The 25,317-nt window shown below is 39.6% G+C and overlaps 3 protein-coding genes across 5 annotated transcripts; 1 reads left to right on the top strand and 2 right to left on the bottom strand.

The window, feature by feature from the left end:
• The first annotated feature begins 3,499 nt into the window (after positions 1 to 3,499).
• Positions 3,500 to 5,751, top strand: LOC121991167. Its single transcript, XM_042545185.1, has 3 exons — positions 3,500 to 3,862; positions 3,955 to 4,453; positions 5,569 to 5,751. The coding sequence occupies exons 1-3, from the start codon at positions 3,654 to 3,656 to the stop codon at positions 5,749 to 5,751; spliced, it is 891 nt and encodes a 296-aa protein (XP_042401119.1). The 5' UTR covers positions 3,500 to 3,653.
• Positions 5,752 to 5,847: 96 nt separating this feature from the next.
• Positions 5,848 to 8,194, bottom strand: LOC121992873 (homeobox protein knotted-1-like 3). Of its 2 annotated transcripts, none has more exons than XM_042547482.1 (7): positions 8,081 to 8,194; positions 7,674 to 7,931; positions 7,429 to 7,549; positions 6,516 to 6,706; positions 6,304 to 6,435; positions 6,074 to 6,210; positions 5,848 to 5,987 (listed from the first exon to the last, which is right to left on the bottom strand). In XM_042547482.1, the coding sequence occupies exons 2-7, from the start codon at positions 7,926 to 7,928 to the stop codon at positions 5,984 to 5,986; spliced, it is 840 nt and encodes a 279-aa protein (XP_042403416.1). In that variant the 5' UTR covers positions 7,929 to 7,931; positions 8,081 to 8,194; the 3' UTR covers positions 5,848 to 5,983. The 2 variants fall into 2 exon arrangements, with proteins under 2 accessions (XP_042403416.1, XP_042403415.1); XM_042547481.1 differs by having other exon boundaries at positions 8,077 to 8,121.
• Positions 8,195 to 9,800: 1,606 nt separating this feature from the next.
• Positions 9,801 to 15,449, bottom strand: LOC121992872 (protein TRANSPARENT TESTA GLABRA 1-like). Of its 2 annotated transcripts, XR_006115013.1 has the most exons (3): positions 14,319 to 15,449; positions 12,094 to 12,161; positions 9,801 to 9,985 (listed from the first exon to the last, which is right to left on the bottom strand). XR_006115013.1 is itself a non-coding variant. In XM_042547479.1 (2 exons), exon 1 carries the CDS (start codon positions 15,378 to 15,380, stop codon positions 14,343 to 14,345), a length of 1,038 nt encoding a protein of 345 aa, XP_042403413.1. In that variant the 5' UTR covers positions 15,381 to 15,448; the 3' UTR covers positions 9,801 to 9,985; positions 14,319 to 14,342. The 2 variants fall into 2 exon arrangements, 1 of the variants encoding a protein (XP_042403413.1); XM_042547479.1 differs by lacking the exon at positions 12,094 to 12,161 and having other exon boundaries at positions 14,319 to 15,448.
• Between the last annotated feature and the right edge of the window lie 9,868 nt (positions 15,450 to 25,317).

The following is a 25,317-nucleotide window of genomic DNA, read 5'->3' as shown; positions in this document are numbered from 1 at the left end:
CGGAAAAGAGGCGAGGATCCAAAAGAACTGCAAAAAGAAGAGAGCTTACAGAAAGAGCAGAAAAGGTCGCCGCAGAAGAAGACGGAAGTCGCCGGAGCACTGAGTGCACAGAAATCGCCGGACACAAGCAAAACGCAAAGGTAAAGGGGGAAGGGAGCTCAGCAAGGCTATAAGCCTTCTGCTCGGCCAACCAGAGCCGTCAGATCTAGGGCGTAAAACCCAAGACGCAGATCCAGCCGTCGAATTCAAACCGCCGGACGTCGCGTCAGAGCCTGTCGCTTTAGGCGTGCGGCGACTACGGCAGCGACGCGTGGCATTCCCTCATTGGCTCGCATTTAATGGGTGCGTGCTCGGTCTTAACGGGGGTGATCTACACGAATTCCGAAGAGATTCTGGTGACGTCAGCATTAACTGCACACGTCCGAGGACACTGAAGGAGAAAGCCCAAGTGCAAATACTTGGAGCACCAATTGGCTACAAGGATCGGTCTCGGGGCCGACCGACACTCTTTGACGAACCAATCGGAGTTCTGCCAATATGATGGTCAATCGGCCAACCGATCTCTATGCTTCTTTTTGTCCAGTCAGTCGGACTTGCAGCCTCCTTCGACTAGACTTGAGGGGGAGACATGTAATCCGGTGATAAGGGACCACCACTCAGAGGGTCGTTGCCATGGTGGAAGTCAAAGCCTAGGCAGTCAACGTCCCTGTATCGCTGGCCGATCGGACAACCTACTTGTCCGATCGGGGCGAAGGATAGCCAGGCCGATATCAACCCAATGTTACCACAGCTCGGTCGCATACTGAGCTTTCGACGCTCAGAAAACCATGTGTCGACGAGGCACACGCCGAACAGCCAGCTCGCTCGGACTTAAGTCGAACCTCAGAGCCGGCGAAACGGGAGCATAACCGAGCAGTCACACTCAGATATATCTCGGCACAACAGCGGAGCTCGAACAATGGAATGTTGGCCGAGTGGCCACCCCACTCGGCCCAAGGGTCAGACACCCAGGCGGTTGAGGGCTAGCCGAGCGACCATCCCGCTCGGCCCACTAACAGACAAAAGGAGGATCAGCCGATATCCTTGTGGGAACTCGTGCTACCGACAGACGGCATGGTTGGCGGCATGACCAGGTAGAGGACCATACGACGGAAGCTTCCACTGTCATGTCAGAGATATGCTCGGGTCATTGAGGTATAGTGTCAGAGACACTTTTCTGACATGTCTTTTCAGGGAAAGATTTGAGAAGTGTGCACGCCTCGAAAAGCATGCACGCGCGCTCCCGGTAGCCCTATATAAGGAGCACCAAGTTTCAACGGAGGTATGTATAATTTCTACTGTAGCTACACTATTACTCTGCTTCTCCGCTTCCTTACTTACACATCGTCGGCTATGTTGCACGGACACTTGCAGTCTTTTTTTTTTTTCAAGTGTCGGACACGACACGGATACGGACACGACACGCAAATACGCGTGTCGGATACGGCAAAATTCGTGTCATTGACTTTTTTAAAGTTTGACCAGCCGGATACGGTTAGGATACGGCTAGGACACGGATGAGACACGTTTCCGGATATGTTTGGGCTCAAATGTAAAAAAACTAAAAGTTATAAGGCTCAAATTGAAAAATAATAAATTTCTAAGGATTGATTAATAAATAAATTAAAATGAATTTGACATAACAAAACCCTAAATTCCTTTGGTTTTGTATTGCTCCCGATTATTTCCTCCCTACTCTCGCCACTGCTCGCTGCAAACCTTCACCGCTGCTCGCTGCAAAGTGCAAATCTTCGTCGTTGCTCGCTGCAAAGTGCAAACCTTCGCCGCTGCTCGCTGCAAACCTTCCCCGCTGCTCGTGCAAACCTTCGCCGCTGCTCTGCTCTCGGCGCTTCTCTTCTCGGCTCGCCTGCTCTGCTCGCCTCACCAGAGTCGCCATTGTTCTGCTCGCCTCTGCTCGCCGTGCTCGCCTCGTCACTACTCGCTGCCACCCTCTAGTTTCTGGCAAGTTTCCCTTTTTGTTTTTTCTTTTGAATTCACGGTTCTGAAGTTGTTTTTTTTTGTTTTTTCGCTTTTCTTTCATCTGAAAAAAAAAGAACTGCACATCCATGAGACCTTTCTCATAGCAGTTTTAACAATGCACATTTTGGTTGCACTGCACATTTTGGTTAGGGCTTCCTCTGCAGTGTGCAAATAGTGCAATGGTCAATAGAACAACACTTTTTTAATTTGTTGGAAACTGGAAAGTCTATTGATCAATATGTTTATGTTATTTCTCCAGCCTATTTGCTATGGAAAGTTTTCAAAATGAGAGTGGACAGGAGGATATTAATGATTATTCTCCTCTGTGGAAATTTGTAACCAAGGTGGAAAAGGCAGTTGGAGGAGGAAATGTCACTTGGTCATGCAATATATGTACTAAAGTGTGCAAAGGATCATATTTGAGGGTGAAAGCACATCTGTTAAAACAAAAAGGGGCTGGAATTGCTGGTTGTACAGCTGTTACAATGGATCAAATGAAGTGTATGCAACAACTTGTGGATGATGCAGAATTGAGAAAGAAGAATTCTAAACCGAAAGAAGTTTCGTTGCCTTCGTCATCTGCATCATCAAACATGGCTTTAAAACCATCATTTAGTGGTCCTGGTTCTTTGCAAAATGATGATCCAACTCTAACAAAGAAGAGGAAAGGACAACTTGGCCCTCTTGAAAAAGCTTTTAACTTGAATGCTAGAGATGAGCTCCACTCTGAAATTGCAAGGCTCTTTTACACCGGAGGATTATCTTTCAATATTGCTAGGAATCCTCATTATGTTTATGCTTTCAGTTTGGCTACTCAACGAACGATTCCAGGTTATCTTCCACCTGGATACAATTTATTGAGAACTTCACTTCTTCAAAAAGAAAAAGCTCATATTGAAAAGTTGTTGGAGCCAACAAAAACTGCTTGGAAACAAAAGGGGGTTAGTATTTGTAGTGATGGGTGGTCGGATGTGCAAAGCAGACTGCTAATTAATATCATAGCCGTGTGTGAAAGTGGTCCTATGTTTTTGAAGGCTATAAATTGTGAAGGCCATAAATTGTGAAGGCCAGTACAAGGATAAAATTTTCATCTCTAAGTTGCTCATTAATGATATAAATGAAGTAGGACATCAGAATATTGTCCAAGTAGTCACCGATAATGCTTCTGTTTGCAAAGCTGCTGGGTTACTCGTTGAGGCAAAGTATCCACACATATTTTGGACTCCTTGTGTTGTGCACACATTGAATCTTGCTTTGAAGAATATTTGTGCACCAATTGACTCTCTACAAAACAAAGAAGCCTTTGATAAGTGCAAGTGGATAGCAGAAGTAGCAAATGATGCTTCAATGATCAAGAATTTTATCCTGAATCACAAAATGAGATTATCGATGTTCAACGATAACTCAAACTTAAAGATGCTATCACTTGCAGATACTCGATTTGCTTCCTCGATCATTATGCTTAAAAGGTTCAGACAAATCAAGAAATGTCTTGAAAACATGGTGATTAGTGAAAGGATGTGTACAAGGAGGATGATGTAGTGAAGGCCAGAGTAGTGAAATACAAGATATTGGATGATCAATTTTTGGAAAAGATTGATTATATACTTGCTTTCACAAGTCCGATTTATGAGATGCTAAGGAAAGCGGACACTGATCAACCTTGTCTTCATTTAGACTATGAGTGGTGGGATGAAATGATAGAGAAAATGAGAGTTGCTATCTCAAAGGGGGCTCATAGTAAAGATTCAAAGTTTTATGAGGTTGTTCATAATATTCTGGTGGAGCGATGGAATAAAAGCAATACACCTCTACATTGTTTGGCGCATTCTTTGAATCCAAGGTAAAGCTCTAAAAAATTTTAACTTTCTAAGTTTTAGCAAATTAGAAATATTAGTTTGTGAATGATGTTAAACTATCAATCTTTTTATATAGGTATTATAGCCATGAGTGGCTCCAAGAATCTCCCAATCGTCTTCCTCCTCATAGGGACATCGAAGTTTCAAGGGAAAGGAAAAAGTGCATTGAAAGATATAACTCCAATTCATCCGAACGAAGAAGTGTCAATGAGGAGTTTGACTCTTTTTCAGCTACCATTGATGATTTTTCTAATAATGATGCAATGCGTGATCGAGGTTTGATGTCTCCAACTAAGTGGTGGGTTATCCATGGTGCTTCTGCACCAACTCTTCAAAGTTTAGCTTTAAAGCTACTTGGACAACCATCTTCTTCTTCTTGTTATGAGAGAAATTGGAGCACCTACAGTTTCATACACTCATTGAAGAGGAACAAGATAACACCACAAAAGCGGAAGATTTGGTGTAGGTTCACTATAATCTTCGACTTTTATCTAGGAGGAGTCCACATTATAGTGAAGGAGAAAGTAAGATATGGAATGTTGGAGCAGATGGATTTGATTCCATGGACATGGAGGGTGCTTCTATCCTTGAAATTGTCAATTTATCTCTTGATGAACCTGAGTTGAAGTCAGTCTGATTTACTGACGAAGGTGGTGTTGGTGATGATACAGATATGGATGTTTGATTTTTTTACTTGTTTAAGATGGACTTGGTGTTTTATATTTTGTTATGTTTACTTTTTGTTTATAATGGATATTATGATTGATGTAATGTGGTTTTCTATTCTAGGATTTTTAATTTTATATATATATATATATATATATATATATATATATATATATATATATATATATATATATATATATATATATATATATTTTAATAATCGCCGTATCCTAGCCGTATCGTGTCTTATATTTTCAAAAAATTTCATATCGCCGTATCCGTATCGTGTCCGATACGATACCCGTATCCGTATCCATGCTACATAGATCGTCGGATACTGACTTGAGCGTCGGAGGGCCATCGTCGGGGAACCCCTCCCTGGCTCGGCACTGACGCTGCTGTGATTGCAAGATCCTCCAGCTCAGAGTCCACCAATGATCAACAAGAACGCCACGTTCTCTCAACGTCCATCGCCTCGATTCTCGAACAGGGTATTTAGAAAATTTTTTTTCTCTAATCTCTCTCTTTTTTTTTTTTCACTTTGCTGTACATAGCAGTAGCACGCCTCTCATGTTACTTCAATAAAAACTTTGATTTTGCTAGCTAGAAGAATAGCTAAGAATTAAATAAAAAAGAAATAAACCATCAATGATCTGCTAACCTTGATATAGTTGGTCGCAAAGGGATAAGTCAGATAAACTAGAGCAAGTATCCAACACCAAAAAGGTTAAAACAAGGGAAGAACTTACATTGTAAATGCTCGCACAAACCTCATCTTTGGCAATATCGCCTTATCATGGTCACCCTTCTCTGGAACTACTGGTTTTCCTTTTTGTCTTGATTCTGGTTTCCAGAAAACTTGTCCTAGAGACACCCCAAGCAAATCATATATTCTTGTAGCCATGGACTCAGCGTCATGCACATTAGGAGGCGTATTCTCCTTGAAATGAGATGCTAAGCATAGCTACTCTGAGAGAACCTGATGTTTTGATTCTCAGAAGCTTTCGGCATGCCTTTGCTACAGCAACAGGCAGTTTTGGCTATGGTACATTGCTTTTGCATCCCTAATCTTGGCGAGTACAAAGCAGAAGCTGAAGCGATCTCCACCGGAGCGGAATCGCCGGATCTCGTCACGGAAGTCATCGTGACACAACTCACCGAGCATTCCGCAAAAGAGAAAGCGGCGTGGAGGCCGAGGACCTGGTAGTGACCCAACGCTGCTAGTGGGCCTTCTGTGGCATAAAAAAAACTTCGGCGCAAATCTTAAAGTTTAAATATAAAGAGAATAATCTCACATATATCATATTTTAAATAATGCATTTATCTCCAACGCAGAATCAAATTATACAATTTTCAATTGAAGATCAAGACATAATCGATAGTAGGGTAAATAGAACATCATCAAGTTATGGGAATCTTCTTGGTTAATCTTGTTCTTGTTACCTGTAAGAAATAATTATAATGAACCATATCTTCCAAATATAAATCAATACATAACAAATACATTATATTCATTTATATGTGTATACCTTTTGCGTTTAGACTTGAGATTTGTTGCTGATTGAGAATTGCTGTGCCAATTGCGCTTTCGCTGATTGATGAACCAATTGTTAATTTGCTTTAGCTGCAAGCCCGTCTCCTCGACTAATTTAGCTTTGTCGTCTTCCTGAAGAAGAAGACGACGACGACGAATAAGATTCATGTAGCCAACCCAAATAGTTAAGACTTGATCAACATGTAAACATGTATGTCTACTTACAGTTGGATATGGCCATTTAGAATTTTGTAGCCACCATTGCTTCAGAATTGAAGTGGTGTCGCCTGGCAACTTCCCAGCTCTTCTCTTTCGAAGTATCTCTTCTCTTACATCCTCAATTCTCGACCTAAATCCCTGCAAGAAGTTAATCGACAATGAGGACATTAACTATATTCGTTGCAGAAACCATGAGTTACAGTGACATATTTGTGTACCTGTTTCAGTTCAATCTTCAATCCCTGTCGTACCGTGTCCATTAGGGACCTCTCAGATTCTGTGGGAAGAAGTGGGCCGAATCCTACCATGTCATGCCCCTCCACCCCCACATCCATGGGGCAATCCGCCGGCCCGAGTTCATCCTCGTCGTCCGACATAGTTGCTCCCGACCCTTCTTCGAGGGTCACTCCTAACATGGGCAATCCAATTATATGTTAGATGGTAAATTTGCTAGAGATGAATGCTCGTTTGTGCTTAGCAGTGTGGAGTGTTGGCCCGGGTAAGTATAGAATTATCAATGGAAATGTGATATCTAGGGGTGAGCATTCGATTAATTCGGTATTAACTAAATTAATCGAAAATCGATTTAGTATTGACTAACCGAATCAAGTCAAAATTTTACTAAAACTGAATTAATCGAATTAGTTATTTCAGTTAACACCGAATTAACTAAATTTGTTTAAAATAACAATAAAAAGAATTTATACAAAATTAATATCAAATTAACCGAATTAATCGAATTAATCGAATGCTCGCTAGTATCTAAACATCAAACTTATCGGGGTTTGGAGAACTTGAGGAGACACACATATAGGAAGTTTAGTGCGATCTGAACCCTTAATTTGCCATAAAACTTTTAATACGAGACTATTCTCCCATTAATATGGGAGATAGTTTCATTCAAATTTTCAACTGCAATTAGGTGAGACGTCAAGCGTGACGACGATCTCCCTTGTCGCCATTCACTAAACCCACTTTAACTAATGCCTTCGGGTCACCCTCTCCCACTCCCACCGTCCGATCCGTCCATCCACCACAACCTTCCTCAAAGTCAAACACCACCACCGGTAACAACTACATCTCAAATTTGATGACAATTCAGTTCAGTTGAGAAATAGTTGGATCGATCACCTGTGAGGCCTTGCAGAGACTGCTCCATCTCTCTGCACGCCATGACCGCCTCCACGGCGTGCACCCGTACGTGCTGCTGCAGCTGCTCCCGGAACGAGCCTAGTAGCATCGCATACTGCGCCTGAACCGGATGCAATATTCTAAATTACGAGGAGCGAAATAGAAAAAACGATCGGTAAAGTTACAGGGGGCGATGAGTTCGCCGGAAGATTTTTTTTTTTTAGATTTTATAAAAAAGGGCTCACCAAGAAGGCGTCGAGCTCCTGCTTGTCTTGGGGGGATAGCACCGGATGACGGAGGAGGCCGGCGGCGGCTCCGTAGTAGCGTACGAGGTTGTGCGACTGCGCCAGCTGCGCGTCGATGAGCGGGAGGTGGTCGGTGGGCGTCGCGACGCGCAGGCATCCGACGTGGGCCCCCAGCAGCTGCTCCCACAGCGGGTGCACCGCCATCTCCGCCTTCACGAGCTGCTGCTCCTCCTCCTTCGCCGCCGCCGTCTCCATACCCTGCACCGCTAGATCATTTCGCGCCGAGAGCAAAAAGGAAACAGAAAAACAAACCGATCGAGCTAGCTAGCGAAGAGGAGGAAATCAAAGAGAAAAAAGAAAGGAACAGAAATCAAATAAACGGAGAAGTTTGTTTAGCTCGCACCGACCTCCGCCCTCTCGCCGCCGCTCAATGTGGCCTTCAACCTCTCAACAGTTTGATTACCAGAACTAATGATATATAATTAAAGAATGGCGAGTAATTAATTACTGTTGTTGGCGATCATTTGCTTGCACCGGTCGCTAACCACGCTTCCCTTTTAGTCTGAATTAGTATAATTACATCGTATGGTACATGCTAATGCAGTGGACAAAAATATCAAAAGGCCAAGTAAATACGATTGATTCTTCCATATATTTATTAATAAATTAAGATAAATTCTACAGGATGTTAATTATAAGTACTTTTAAAATTTAAAAATACCCTCGTGCATTATGTAAATTAAAAAAAAATTAAATGTGCCATGAGTTATAGTAACTAATTATTATTTTCATAGAAAAAAAATATTTATTTTTCTCTTATCTCATGTTCCTAATCATTGACTACTACTCCCCGTGCGGTAATGGATTGGAAATATTTATTTAATCATTTATATAATATTAAATACAAAAAAGATAAGTTTATAAATTAAGATAACAACAATGTTCGGAGGAGTATTTCAGTCCAAGAAAATTCTCCACCACACTCAACAATAAGGAGGCAGTGGTTGTGGTCTTGTCGGCAGCTCACTTTGGGCCTCCTCCTTTTCTAATTTGGTAGGGAGATGTCTCCATCATCCCGTGGGATACTTCCTACTTTTGCGCAAAAAGATAAAATAAAAATAAAATAAAATTATTTCATCTAATTTTATAATGATATAAATTAATATTAAAAAGTGTGTAACAAAGTAATATTATATACTTTTTTTATAGGATGAACAATGACATGACTTGCTTAATTAGGGTACAATGAACGTAAAATAACAAGGTGGAGAGACCATTAGTTGGGAGAAGATGAAGTAGGTGGTCGAATATATAAAATGAAATCGATCAACCTTCTAATCACTTCAACTTATGATAAGGTTGGTTAGAGAGGCAACAAACAATTCCCAAATATATATATATATATATATATGTTAAAATAATATTTTACCTAAATTATAAAAAAGAATAATTGATAAAAAATAGATAAATTTGACTAAAAAAATATTTTTTAAAAAAAAAAACTTCACACTACTAGTTCTTATGAAACAACCGTATTTTTGTAGAAAATGAGAATTCACAAAAAGAAGAAAAAAAAAAGTGAAGTGGATATTTTGATTCCTTCTCTTAATTAAACTGCTTATTAATTGGAAAGCTTCCCGATATGATTGAGACATTTATCCTAATATGCAAATGATTTAGTGGCTACTAATTTTTTGGAGAGATATATAATCGAATTTACTTTTATTCATTTGATAAATCTAAAAAGTTATTAAAAGGTATTATGAAATAAAGATATTTTGCCCCACTTTTATTCTTATTTTCTAAAAAAATAAAACAATTACACCTAGTTTTGTATATACACGCTCATAGAGAGTGATTGATTTCACAAAAAATAATAATAATAATAATAATTGAAGAGTACTACTTATCGTAAAAGATAATTACATTGATTCAGGCACCTCTTACAATCAGCTCCCTAATTATGTGGAAAAAGATAAATCATGAAGTTAACTTATATCGTCAAATTGACTAAGGGTGTAAGAGATTTTTTTCCCAAGAATATGCACCTACTAAAATTTGATCCTTTTACCATTATAGCAAATTTGCCACCTAGTTACATTCACGATAGGCCAACAAACAACAATCTAGTAAATGCAGAATACTACTTATCCATCTAGTCACATACAAGCTTTAGCAGACGTGGTTAAGAAGATCATACATATCTTACAAAATGAAGAGTAAGAGCATAAACCTAATTCTGACATTTACTCGTGACGACAATCAGCTCCCGGATGATAAAAAGTAGGTGGGATGTCCAGTCGACTCTGAACCTGTAAAGGGATGGAAAACAAGCATAAATAGGATATATGGCTAAATCTATAATCTCTAACTCTAAGGCCATTAAGATAAAGAGCTAACTTTGCAAACCAAATCTTATCTACACAGGCTGTAAAATTGATCATATGAGCAAATAACATTGGGATTTTGTTAAGAAGAAAATTTCATTGGTGATGGTAGAGGTAACTTGCATTAAATTAATCCATTTACATTAAAAAAAAAAATCAGGAGGAAATTCTTGCATCTCTGCATAATAAAGCTTGTTAACTTTTATATGAAAAGCCTCTACAACCCATAGAGCTTGTTAGCTTCCAAGGTGTAATTCAAGTCTCTCAGAAGCCTTGCACAGATTATTTTTAATCAAACAACTAAAATTGGCTTTATTCATAGATTGCATAGTCAGAACATGATAATGGAAAGTCGCCAGATCCAAATCTTTATATTACCATAGTTGTTATTGCATATCATTTGGGCAATTTTATTTTGTACCATCGTACAGTCTACAGACCACCATTTACTAAGTAATATGTTAGGAGGGCTGCTATTACAGGACCCTCCAACCTCAGATGATGTGCCAAGACAGCAGATCTCAGACACATCAGAAAGACAAGAAGATCCAAGGCAAGAAGATGCATCCGTAGCATGGGGAGAGGAAAGTGGGTGCATCATCAAAGAAACTGGAAAATTGTAGAAGGAAAGACGATAGATATTGTTATTATTGTATTTCCATCTCAAAATCAGTCTGATGGTCAAAGATAGTGACTAATTATAGAGGGAAAGGCAGATGTGTGTACATATGGATACAATGTGGTGGTTATCATTTTTCCAACCCATAACTTGGCTATTGATGTCTTGAGTTCTCTATTGGAACAAGCATTGCAGTGCCAGAAGAAGGTTGGAAATCCATAAGGACTCAATAAGAAACCTCAACGAGGGATCGATCATCCAACATCCTTCATACAGAAACTTGATTGTCATCATCTCATCCCAAACTGACACCAAAAGACCTAAATTGAACATAACAGTTGTTATAAAGTTATAAATCCCACAAAAGCATATGGCTCAAGACCACTCCATAAACTACCATGTACTAACCAACGCAACTCTAATGGCATATTTTCTGAAGTTGAAGAATGATGTTGACGAGCAAATAAATTAATGGATGATACACATTACCGGTCAAGATTTAAAAACATGTATAAACTAGTGAACATTTCTGAAGGATCATAATGAACAACCTAATATGAAAGGTACATATTGATCTGATGAGGAAAAAACACTTGGACGACCCAATTTTATAAGCTTTGTGTGTGCATCGGACAATCTTCCTAGTGTGCTACTTCCTGCTTGTACTGGCAGATATAATTCCAACAGGTAGCTTCATTAGCTATTGTCCAATCTGTAGTAATTTGTTTATATATATGTATATATATAACTTTTCCATTAGATAAAAAATTTATGCTGTTATTTTACTCCGATTGTTCTGCTCAAATTCTCCCCTCATGTCATCATATCTATGATCCAGTGAATGTCCACTCTAGTCTTCTATGGACTCTGCTTTATTATGCCTTGCTATTGCTCCATTGGTTTCAGGTATGGCTTTTATCATATTTTTGGTTTCTTGATGCTGGATTTCATCTCAGCAAGAAGATCCTATTCCACGTTTTCTCATCACCCAGAGATGCATATTTCCATTGTCGATGGTACTCACATTCCCTTTTAATCATGCGAAGGATCAATTCACACCCTTGCTCCTCACACTAAATAATGTTTGTAGTCTTGTAGGTTCATAAAACTTACTGCTAGTCATCTTTCAATAAGCTATCTCACTTCAATTTTCTATAAATTATCTCACCAAATTATTTACTACTTTCTAATCTTCTTACAGTATTACTTAGGTATGCAAACAAAGACAATAGCTGGAAGAGGAACTTTATAAGAACACCAGATTCAAATGGATAAGAAATTACCTTTGTTAAAAGAAAACTTTCTTAAATTCATAACATAACTCAAGATTGCTCATCTACAATTCTTGAGCATCTCATATGAAGAAATACAATAAGGAGACACTAATGCCAGGTTCATGTGTAGGATAACTCACTAGACCAAATATATGAACTGGAGGTGTTGCTCATTCCAGACTCTAAAATTTCACTTTCAGTATGCTACCTAAGATAACCCAAATTATTTTGGCAAAAAAAATCAGCATTAATGAAAATAGAAATAAGAAACTCATCGAATTAGTCAAAAGAAATAAAAATGAAACCTCGAATAAAACAATCAGATTTAATTGAAACTTGAAGGCATTTCTTAGAATACAGTACGACATAAACATATATAATTATTACAGAAAGGCACGTGAATGTGAAATTGAGAATGTAACCTGATTTTTAGAATGTTTCTCACCAAAATCAAAACAAAAATGGAGAACAAATTCAAGAACCAAAAGAGAACCGGAGACATACATAACTAATTCCAAAAGTGGAAAGTCAAAGGAATGGAATAATTAATAAAAGATCACAAGAGAAAGAAAAATCTTTAGTGTTAGAAAAAAAATGCTTAAGCCCACCTATTCATTTACTTGTATAAAAGCTTGGGTTAGTCAATATAACTAATCATCAAGCAACCAAATCAAACCTATGATTGACAGGAAAAACTGCAGGAGCAAGCTTGTTCCATTTTTATCTAAGACAAATCTATATGATTTTGGTGGACGTCCAGTACAGGACAATTAAAACTGTAATGAAAACAATTGAAATGTTTTATTTTGAAAAGCAATGGAAAAGGATGACATTCTTGTCCTCCCGAAGAGACAAGCTGAATGCTTCACCTTATCAATGTGGCTAAAACAATCGTCTCCAACTTTTTTATGAATCAAGATCCTGTCTTATACAAGATATTAGCTTTGAAATTATTATTGCAAATTTATTCTGGATCATCTTTCCTATATGAAAGAAATGGAGAACTTCAGATTTGGACAAAGATAAATGATGACAGAAAATCAAATCTGTATTGTATCATAGCTTCTTTAGAAAAGCTATCCAAGACTTCTGGCTATCAGCATCTAAAGAATTCCAGGTTGCAGAAGCAAAGTTAAATATTGAGATCAATATCCAGTTTGTTGCATTTTGTTGTTGTTGTTGTTTTGACTCAATTTAGCTGGCATGTAATAATATATGTGTGGACTAATGGGATTGATTAATTACCATCAGAACATTAAAGTGCATATAAAAACCAAGTCCATTCAATTAATTGATAGATAATAAGAAAACCAAGTAAATAGAAGGCTGTTGCCAGAAATAAAAGATTAAATATGATACATTTATCTAAATCTGCCTGTTGGCTACTGCTTTCTAGTTGTTTCTCAGATTTGAACCTAAATGCACTTCACCAAGCTATTTGAAGCATATGCGTACCCATATTACTGGTAAAAACAACTCAGAACATATGGGCTTCAATGGCATCTAAAAACCTTTTCCTCCTACTCATTAAATAATAGAACTTGGTCATTTTCCTACAACCCCTATGTAATGTAACTAAAAGTGACTTAAAAGATTAAAAATCACCAGAGGTATAGTCTTTATATCTATATAGCTGACCCAAATTAGTTGGGACTAACGTAGCCTGCTTTTATGGTTCACATTCAGAAGCAGGCGCCAGTTATGTAGTATGATACTGTAATCTATAAAAGTGGGTGTATAGGTGTTGAACAAACCAAACAAGCTTTGATGACAAGCTTTAATTCAGTAGTGTGATTGTCGTTGTCCTCTTTCCTACAAAAATCACATTGGCAGCCACATTCAAGACTAGGCGGCAATTATGTAGTATGAAACCAATTATTGTTTCTAAAAGCTTGCATAGTTGCGTTCAACAAACAAAAAAACTCCTCAATGGCATGCTTTAATTGAAAGAATTAAGTAGCACCTGTTCACTTGTTTGGATAGCTTATGAGGATACGTTGGAGTTCCATTGACTATCTAGATCCACTTTTTACCTCCCACAAATAGATCCAGGGATTAGGGTACTTTGGAATAAGTAATCTCATGTAGAACTGGGAACCAGGGCGTTTATGTTGAAACTTGGATCTTCACAATCGGAGATCCCGGTTAAACGAGAGGATTTATGATTTTCAACAGGAAAAAAAAAAAACTAACATGTTTACTCACTTTCAAATGCAAACATAACTGACAGTAGCACTTGTATGTTAATCTAATTGTTCCTCGGAGAAATGGCAACTATGATTTGCAATTTGTTAAAGAAGAGAACTGAGAAATGAAGCTTGAAAGTCGGGAAATATAAAACTCGGGGATGCGTCGCGAAGCATACCTTTTAGGTATTCACTAAGTCTATTCAGACCCTAAGCAGCTGCACCTTGTTGGAGAAGGCGATTCCAATCCAATCAGGGTGTGCAGCAGACCACTGAAGCTGGTTGATTTCCGAGCCAGCTGGGTAGACCAGAACTGGATCTATGCCCTCTGGAGCTACTGCGGTGGTGGCCGCCGTCGAGGATCCACTACCTGCTGCGGCCGCAGGCAATTCCCAGATCAGCGCCTGACCATCATCCCCCGCGGAGCAAATATGCCGCGCGGCCTGCGGCGCCCAAGCGATGGCGTTGACGCTGGCGCGGTGTTTCTGAAGTTCGGCAACGGGGGCGGTAGGGTAGCGGATGTCAAGCACGACGACGCGGTTGCTATCCATCATGGTGACGGCCATGTAGCAGCGGTCAATTTTGTTCCAGGCGAGGCGGAGGAGGGGGGTGTCGGGACGAAGGCTCTCGTAGATAATGGTAGAGTGTTCCTTGTCGCGGAGGTCGAAGATGCGGACAGATCCGTCAGCCGAGACGGAGGCAAAGACGCCGGCCTCGCCCCAGGCAATGTCATACACCTCCTTATCGTGGGCGATGAGCTGCGTCTCGATGACGCCACGGTCGACGTCCCAAATCGTGCAGGTGGTGTCGATAGAGGAGGTGCCGATGCGGCGGGGCTCGAGGTCGTTCCAGTCGAAGGATGTGAGGGGCGCGCAGTATCCGCTGGACTTGCTGCTGTCGAGGAGGGAGCGGAGGTCGGTGGCGTCGGAGCCGACGTGCCAGATGCGGAGCGAGTCGGAGGCGGAGGCTAGGAGAGGGATTGTGAGGGGGTGGAACATGAGCTTGGTGGGAGGGTAAGGGTGGTCGAAGGAGAGAGCTGGCTCGGGGCGGAAGGCGAGGGCGTCGTCGTCGAAGCCCACCAGTTCGACGCGGTTGCCATACTCCTCCAAGAAGGAGCCCAGGGCGAGACGCGGAGAGGAGGCGGCGGTGGAAGAGGAGAAGGCCATGGCGTAGACTGGGTGAGGCGAGTCGAGGGTGAAGACATTAGGGTTCAGCGGGGATTCTTGAGCTTTGCTTGCCATCCCTCCCTCTCCCTCTCCCTCTCCCTCTCTTCTTCTCCTCTTGTGTTTAATCTTTATACGGAGTGAGAGACATAAAGGGAGGCAGTGTTATAATGTTCAACTCCCATGTGCCAAGGAAGGCAAATATATTTTTTATTTTTTATTTTTATTTTTATTAGGCAAAAACGGAAGGTGTCTCTATTTTTCTAAATCATCCGGGCGAAAAAGACGCTCACCACAATTACACAATTATCTTTCTTATTATCTCCGTCCAAATTTCCTATTTAATTTTTATTCAATCGGATATATTGAAATCAACTGCTATAATAATATAATAGTAATTATTACAATATAAATTCCTATCGTTAAATAAATTAAGTATATATTATTGGTTATAATGCATATTTAGATTAGAAATAATGAGTAATTATAAATAATAAAATATCTTTTTTAATAAAAAAAAAATCAAGTATGCGTCTGTGATGATTTGGGGGGAAAACTCCCTTTGACTTCTGATTATTATTTTAATTTACAGTAGAATATTATTATCTCTATAAATATTCATAATTAATGGTGTGATTTTTTGGGGCAAATTTAACGAGTATAGTTTGGTTTTGTCGCTTTTGGTTGGAGTATAATTTTCTATTCTGCCTACTGAAATGGAAGACTATCAGAAGCACGTGCTTTGACAAAGTCAATTTGAAATTTTCAAGCGTCACTTGATGTTCACGCCATGAGTGCTCCCGTTGACTAATGAAACTCAAAACAGACACATGGTTGACCAAGGAAACAAATTCTAGAACCATGACTACATCAACTCAGGTATGTACAGCAGAAAATGAACATATGAAATCATTTCACTCATTTTTTTTTTAAAAAAAAACTATATTAGCATAAATATACTATCTGAATTATGAATGTATCAATATGAAGAGTCCACCTCTCTTAAACATTTAATCAATTAAAGTAAGAACTAACTGAAGACAATAAATATATATATATATATAAATAATAATTCATCAAAGATTTTAAATCTAACTCAAACAATATCAACACAATACACATAAATATATGCATGAATTATACATATATTTTATTTAAAAAATAATTAAAAAAAGTGAAAGACAATGAAATATCAAAGAAAATAGATTGTACACTGATTCAGTATCGGTCATCACCACATCACAGTGTATATATGTTGTAAATTTTTTTACCTTTTTTGTTATATGATTTAAAAGGGACCTAAACATTTATTTAGACCATCTATATGTTTGGATAATTAGGTTTTTAAGGATTAAAAAAATTAATTTTTTAACTTATAATTAATCTATAATAAATATTTTAGGATCTCCTAAGTGGCTGGGAATCAGGCTGAGGCCTTTTAGGCCTCCCCTCATGTCCTACCTTGATCAACATTACCTAGCTAGGCATTAGGGTTCGACCAATAAACCTTGTCCGAATCACATTAGCTTAAATATTCATACTTATTTTTTCAACTAAATTTATCAAAATATTTATTTTTTATCATACGCTGACCCCGTCCCACATGATTAACTCTATAGTCATATATATAAAAAGGTAAATAAAAAAATCGAACAAGTCACCCTATGAAAAGGTATTTTATACCAACTTCATGGAAATCAACTATTATCAAAATGCTTCTTGCAACAGAACGGGTCTATTTGAAGTTTTCAAAATAAGCTCACGGTGTTGCTTTTTCAAAATATGCTCACATTATAAAGCAAGAACATTTTTTCTTTTTACACAAAGCCTTGTACAACATATTAATTGGCACTCACTGCTACACGAAAACCCTTGAATTAGGGACAAAATTATTTGGAAGCATAATTTTTAAAGAATTATATATATCATTTCAACTAGTTAACATAGATTCATTATTATTGCATCATTCAGACAACTTCATTACAAAAATAATCGATTTTAACGACCAAATTAGCAATGAAAACCTAGCAATTGAATTAGATTTTCATCATTAATTAGGAACAGAAAATCTAATTCTATCGTTGTTCTATCGCTAATTAGCTATGGAATTAGGTTTCCATCGCTAATTCGTGATGGAATTAATTAGATTTTTCATCACTAATTAGCGACGGAAACCTAGTTTTGTTGCTAGTTTGGGAGATCAAAATTAGGGTTTCGTTCCTAATTTTGATCTCTCAATTCCTGACTTCTCCTCTCTCCAGCAGTTTTACTCATGGCCCCAATCTCCGGCTAACTCCTCTCCTCTCCGATCTCTTTGACACTCAACCTTTTTTCCTCTCCGTTGATACGCTCCTCTCTCCTTCCCTCTCCTCTCCCCTAGCTTCCCGTCGCGAGCTCGAGGCCGCGAGCTCGACCGGCCAGGAGCTCGGTTGGCCGCGAGCTCGCGACCAGGAGCTTGGTTGGCCACGAACTCATGGCCAGGAGCTTGGCCGGCTATGAGCTTGGTCAAGCCATGAGCTCATGGCCACAACTTGGCGAAGTCGAGCTTGTTCAGCCACGAACTAGTGAGATCTAGACACATCCCCTCTCCATCTTACTGCCATGACTTTCCCAAAGCATCGCCACGACCTCTACCTCTACCTGCACTGTCATTAATTATTGAAAATATGAATGGAATAAAGAGGTGGAGATGAAGAAACTCTATTAGAGCATCCACATCAGTTTCCCTATCAATATCTCTAAAATTTAAGGTAAATCATCAACTTTATTAAATTTAGATAATCTCTTTTCAATGCATTGTACACCAGCTACTCTATAATTTACCATATCTTTATTTATTTATTATTATTTCTCTCTCCTCTATACTTTTTTATTATTATTTAATGTTTAGGGTAGCATTTTCATTCCCTAAATTTAGGGAGTTACTGTTCTTGAAATCTAAATTTAGGAAACTAATAGGGTATCTGATACAAGGGATTTTTTTAGGTAAAATGTAAAATTTAAAGTAAAATGTATATTTAGAGTATCTGATGTGAATGCTCTAAGTCTCTTGGCTTTATTATCAGTTTAAATTATGATATATGTATTGACATTATAAACATATGCATGGGGAGAGACTCTCTCACACATGGGTGTGCAGGGGTGAGTACAAATCTAGGGCCTAGATTGTACTAAATCAACGTTGACTTGTGTGCGAGCACGACTTGTGCACGTCGAATGCTAGATCGGTTAAGGCAAAATTTGCCCAAAATAATGAACCAATATTTTACCACCTGAATCTATTTATGCTACTTGCCCAAGAGTGTAACAAAAGTATTAATATGAAATTAATAGTGATTCTGTAACGTCTCGATATTAATGACAATATTAAACTCATTAATGATATTAATGATAATATTAAACTCATTAATGATGATTTCGTAACGTCTCAGTATTAATGGTGATATTAAACTCATTAATAATAATTCCGTAATGTCTCGACATTAATGAAGACATTAAATCCATTAATGTCGACATTAAACCTAACATTAAATGACCATAATTTGGTTATTTATTGCAGACAAAGTAAAAAAACTCCTATATAAGGAGGTTGGATCTTTAGCAAAGGAGAAAATAACGGAAGATAAGTGAAAGAGAGAGTGAGAGGAAGAGCAGAAAATGAACCTCTATCCACCTGTATTTTCCCACAAAAACTCTATTAGCCTTGCATTCGTTCGGCTAAACTACTCGTGATAACACTCAGGTGCATTCTTAGTTCGCCACAAACAACCAATCCTTGGTTACATGCGTGGTTTTTCTAGTGTATCCTGGGAAATAGACGATCCGAGAGAACTTCAAAACATAGTTGGAGGTGGGGCGAATCTGTTTTACGAAAACTGCGTTTAGCGTAGATCTCGGTATCTTACTCAGTAAATTCCCTTCCCGACTCAGCGATCAACTCCTTATTCTGCTACGCACTACATAACTCCGCAACTCATACCACCGGAAACTTGCCAGCACTAGTCCCACTGGCAACCTGAGATTATCTGCTCAAGTTATCTAATACATAAATTAAAATTAATTGTATATAATTTTAATTTAATAATTTTTTAATATCTCTGATAATAAATTGGCCAACATTCATATCTCCTTCTTGCTCCTCAGCTTCCATGCTTGCATTTACTCCAAGTTCTGGCTGGCAATCATAGGAGTTATCAATTGGCTCCTTGGATTTCAACTCTGCAATGTGTACCTCAATAAGGGATCCAGGAAAGTCCTTGTTGTTGATCCATTCAACCACAGCTAGCCATAGCTGCATATGGGTCCCCATATGTAATTGTTGCATCGCCTTTGGGCTCATTGGTAGCTTTGTCCCAGTACAACCAAAATTTGGCCTTCTAATGCTTTTATCCATCTATTTAATTTCCAATGTTTTTCATTAGGAAAAATAATAATAATAACAATGATCCTATCTAACACTTAAGGAGATAACATACTAACTAGATGGCTCCGATGTAAATGGTGAGAGGATGAAGACCCTAATGATATAGATGATCCTGAAGCTAGGAGTTGCAGACCTACTCACACCACAGATAGAGCCTACAGGAACATTTGAGTGAGAACTAGGGAGGGGGTCCCTGGTGCAGACACTCCGACATTCAAGTAAGAATAGTAGCCGAACGAAAATAGAGAAAAGATGAACAGTAGAACAATAGAATGAATGTGTGTACCCACGTGAGCATGCATATCTCAGCGTACCTGGTTAATGGAAAGGACCTTTTTTATATCGCCTCTCATAACCTCTGTATTAATGAGGTGGCAGAGAATATCAGACGTCAGAATATATCAGGTAGTGGAGGAAGTTTGACAATCTTCTTATAGACAGAAGAAGACTCCATTGTATATATATAACAGTGATGAAATATTCTCTGACAAGTTGTTATGATTCTCTAACAATGTTGTCTCTTAGAGGGAGTCCGATCGACCTGGAGCTGACCAGGTTTAAGCTGAGTGTTGGTGCAACCTTAGGTCAAGGTTGACCTGGTTGACCTGACTCGAGTTGACCTGACTCGAGTTGTATTTTGATGTTTGACTTAGGAAGATTGTCGGTGCAACCTTAGGTCAAGGTTGACCTAGTTGAGTTGCATGTTGATGTTTGACACTCGTGGAAGAGTTGTATTCTTGATATGGGACAAGAATAGATGTTTGGGAGATTATTGGGGCAACCGTAGGTCAAGGTTGACCTGGTTGACCTGATTCGGGAAAAAGTCCAAGTATGGAGACTTGGCAACGGAAAAGTCCAAGCAGGGAGCTTGGCACTAGAAAAGTCCAAGTATGGAGACTTGGCACTGGAAAAGTCCAAGCAGGGAGCTTGGCACGCGAAAAGTCCAAGTATGGAGACTTGGCACGGGAAAAGTCCAAGTATGGAGACTTGGCACTGGAAAAGTCCAAGTATGGAGACTTGGCACGGAAAAGTCCTAACTGGGATGTTAGGCAGTGTGGAAAGTCCTGGTGAGTGAAGCCAGGCAGTGGGAAAGTCCTAACTGGGATGTTAGGCAGTTGGAAAGTCCTGGTGAGTGAAGCCAGGCAGTGAGAAAGTCCTAACTGGGATGTTAGGCAGTTGGAAAGTCCTGGTGAGTGAAGCCAGGCAGTGAGAAAGTCCTAACTGGGATGTTAGGCAGTGTGAAAATCCTAGTGAGTGAAGCTAGGTGAAAGTCCTGGTGAGTGAAGCCGGGCAAGGGAAAATCCAGATGGATCAAGGGTGATCGGACATCTGGTGATGGGAAGTCCAAGTAGGTCATAGGAGTGACCGGATACTTGGCACGAAGAGGAAAGTCCAAGTGGGTCAAAGGGATTGAATGGACACTTGGTGGGGAGTCTTAGCAGGTCAAGGGAGTGACCGGATGCTAAGCATGATGTACCAATAGGTCAAGGTTGACCGGATATTGGTTTGAAGGTTTGGGACTTGGTTTGGGCAAAAACCAAGCTCTGGATCGGTCTGCAGACCAATCCAGCGATACGTTTGTGTATCTGATCGATTTGGTGACCGATCAGATAACAAACAGAAGGCAAAGCGCAGTTCTGTGAGCTTACTGATCGGTCTGGGGACCGATCAGCATGAAGCCTGATCGGTCTCCACGACCGATCAGAGACGCAGCCGAGAGAGGTGGGATCGGTCTGTGGACCGATCCAGCTGTGGCCTGATCGGTCCACAGACCGATCAGGAAACGGATAGAAAGTTGGGCAACTTTCTGTGAAGCATTCTGATCGGTCTAGGGACCGATCAGTCCAGAGCCTGATCGGTCCCCAAGACCGATCAGAAGGGTCCTGGACCGTTCAGGGTGGAGCCTGATCAGTCCACGATTCGACCGTTGAGTCACAACGGGTCGCTCCGTCTTCTCCGCTGGCTTCTGTCTTCACTGTGCAGGTTCACAGGTTATAAAAGGAGATCAAGGCTTTGGTGCAACTTCTTCTTCTTCTTGATTACGGCGATTAGAGCCTTGCTGAGCTCTCATTGTGTTGAAGCTCTGCGTGAGTTTCCTGCTGGTTTTCTAGCTGAGTTTGGATCCTAGAAGCTGCTGTTTCATCTGGGTTCCAATCGACAACAAGAGGCAAGCAAGTGTTTTTACATTCCTGTTGTTCTTGTGTTCTTGTTCTTCTTGTACTCCTTATTGCTGTTGCAAAGATTGTGGTGAGATTTCTCCACCCCGAAGGAGTTTATATTAGCCGGTTCTCCGGGGACTCATCCACCGACGGATTGATAGGGCTCGTCCACCTTACGGACACGCCGAGGAGTAGGAGCATCATCTCCGAACCTCGTACATCGCTGTGTTAAGGTTTGATATTCTTCCTGTCGTTTCTAGTTTATTTTTCCGCTGCGCTAACGAATTGTAGGAAGAAACGAGTGATTTGGGGCGGCTATTCACACCCCCCCCTCTCTAGCCGCGTACGAAGAGATCCTAACAAGTGGTATCAGAGCAAGGTCGCTCTTCATCGGATTCACACCCGTGGGAGCACAAGCTAGAGATGGATCAATTCGGAGAAGACATCACCATTCCACCCTTCTACAACGACAACTTCGCATATTGGAAGGTAAGGATGATGTATTTTCTTAGGACTAATATGTGGAACTGGTTTTGTGTACAAGAAGGGTTTACTCCTCCAATGGATAAAGAAGGAGAGCCTCTAGAGAAGAACAAGTGGACGAAGGAACAAGTCCACCAATCCACGATCAACAATAAGGTAACTAAAACAATTGAATTTTCATTACCTACTAATGTTTTGTGTAAGATAGGTAAATACAACAATGCCAAGGAGTTGTGGGATAACTTGACCAAGTACCATGAGGAGAGCTCCACTTCAAGCCATGAAGAGGAGACAAGTGAGTCATCAAGTAGCTCACATCATGGAGGAGAGGAATTAGAAGTTGAGGGTTACTCAACATCTAAGGACGAAGAGGAGGAGAGTTCTTCTTCAAGTTCGGAGCAAGAAGAAGAAGCTTCTACCTCCGAAAGGGATGAAGAAGAGAGCTCGCATCCACCCTCAATCCTAGGTAACTCAAGCAATTTAAGTTCAATTAAATTACACATTATGTGCTTTGAGTGTAGGGAACATGGACATTACAAGAGTAAGTGTCCAAAGAGGGTAAGAAAGACTCCACCGGCGCCAAAGGTCAAGGAAGCCGGAGTCCCGAAACGCAAGGGCAAGGAGCACATCGTGTGCTTCCAATGCAAGCAAAGGGGACACTATAGGAGCCATTGTCCGAGGGGGAGGCAACCTCACAAGGGCAAGAGACCGGGCACATCGATAGGGAGAGCTAAGGCAAACCCTAAGGTAACCTCTAAGGTTCATTTGTGCAATTCTAGTAGGATACATGCTAGTAATTTTATTGCATTAGTCAATAATGATAAGCATGTTAACACTAGAAATCAATACATGTGCTTAGGTGCTAAACATGTCAACCTAGATAGGGATACTACTAGGAATGCTAACCCTAGGATTAACACTTCTAAGGTTAAGGAAAACCTAGGTAGAAACCCTAAATCAACTAGACACATGCCTAGGAACACCTCAAGAAAGAATGACAAATCAAAACTTGAGGTATTAGAAAAGGAGAATCAAGTCTTGAGGTCAAGGCTTGATACCCTAGAAAAGGCCCTTAAAAATTTAGAGAAGTCAACTCTAGGGCCTAAGGGTCAAAAGTCCCAGGACAAGAAAGGTTTGGGTCACAAATCTAAGTCCCAAGTGGTCAAGCCCACTTACCACAATGTTCCATTCGATTATGGAACAAAACCTAGGGCTAGGAAGACCACCACCAAGGTCACAAGGGGAGTCGCCCCTAGAGTTGATCTTGATGAGTCCCAAATGACCAAGGCTTCAAAGCCTAAAAGGGTCATTAGGAGGGTTGCTAGGGAAGTTATCCCTAGTAAATATTTAGTGAACCCAATGAGTTCAAATAGGTATTGGGTTCCTAGGAGCATTTTCTCTACCCCATAGATGGGTTAGAGAGTGTCAACTCCAATAAGAAGGGTAGTTAACCCAACTTTGAGGAAATTGACACTCAAGGAGCATTTTCAAGGTTTTGAGAACTTTTGAAAATGAAATGGAATTGTCATTTACTCCTTTGAAGAGTTAAATGTGCCTAAAGATTGGAAATTTCATTTTTAATCTCAATTGGCACAATTTGGGAAAATTTAGAGAACTCTCGAGGAAAAATGAAACATGCCAAGTTTTGAGGATAAATTTGATCTTTAAGTGGCATGAATTAATCTAGAGTTCAAGAAGTGTCAAAATTAGGATTTTGGCATTTTGGGGCAATCTAGGATTAAATTTTAGGTTAGCAAAGTGGTTAAGGATACTTAGATAGGTAATCTAGGTATATTTATTTATGCTGAATCTTGACATGATTGTTTGCCCTCACATGTCATGACATCATGTTTAGTTTTATTATCATTTGAAATGTCATGATAATGCTTAGGCTAGTTTATATGTCATGCTTTATTTAAGTTTTCAAACTTTATGCCATGACATCATGACATTGTCACATGTTTTTACTTATGATATCATTATATGTCATATCATCATCTCTTGCATTATAATCAATGAAATTGATTTAAGGACAAACATATAATTTGATATTGAGATCAAATTGGTGTTTAGAAAATGCATGAGAACTTAGCCTAAGTTGACCTTAACCCATATCTCACATCAAATTGACTTGAATGTGGTTTGATACACCTTAGATGTGTGTGAGATATTAGGATCATGAGTTAGGATCAAGGTGCATTGTCCTTGTACCTAGATGACCCTAATTCAAGAAATTAAGGATCATAGGGAAAGCTTGTGTACAAGTCATGTACATCTAGCCCTAAGATTATGGTCCTAAAGTCAAATGGTTTTAAAAGCATTTTAAAATTGATTTGAAAAACCTTGATGAAGCTTTCCTAGTGATAGCATTCATCATTGAACATTGTGATACAAAGTTGAGTTAAACTTGAACTATTTCAAAGTTTTTGAACTTTGTATCAAGATTGAAAAATGGAAGTTATTTTCATAGAAAACTATTTTTCCTTGATAGTGTATGTTATGAGGAATGTATCCTCAAAATTTTATAATTTTTGAAATTTTCTGTGATTTTCTAGAGGTTTCTGAATTTCGGGAGAAGAAATCAGAAATCTGATATCAGACTTGTGGACCGATCAGGAGGTAGCCTGATCGGTCCAGGGGGTGCTGGATCGGTCACTGTGACCGATCCAGGGAATCCCTGATCGGTCTGGTGACCGATCAGGGCGTGCCAAATGCTGATTTTTCGACTATTTTGTCTGAAATTTCAGCTGGGAGTTGGTGTTTTGGATTTCTAAAGGTTTGAAACTCACCAAGACATTGTTGGTGCAATGGTCAAGGGGGAGTTAACCTTTAGGGGGAGTTTTACCTATTAGTCAAGGGGGAGTTGACTTTTAGGGGGAGTTTTTACTTCTAAAAAACTTGAGTGATATGGGATTATCACTAAGTTAATTATTAACTCTAGTGTCAAGGG

This window comes from Zingiber officinale, chromosome 6B, assembly GCF_018446385.1.
Source record: "Zingiber officinale cultivar Zhangliang chromosome 6B, Zo_v1.1, whole genome shotgun sequence".
In the NCBI taxonomy this organism is placed as follows: Eukaryota; Viridiplantae; Streptophyta; class Magnoliopsida; order Zingiberales; family Zingiberaceae; genus Zingiber; species Zingiber officinale.
This window is presented reverse-complemented; position numbering and strand designations above follow the sequence as displayed.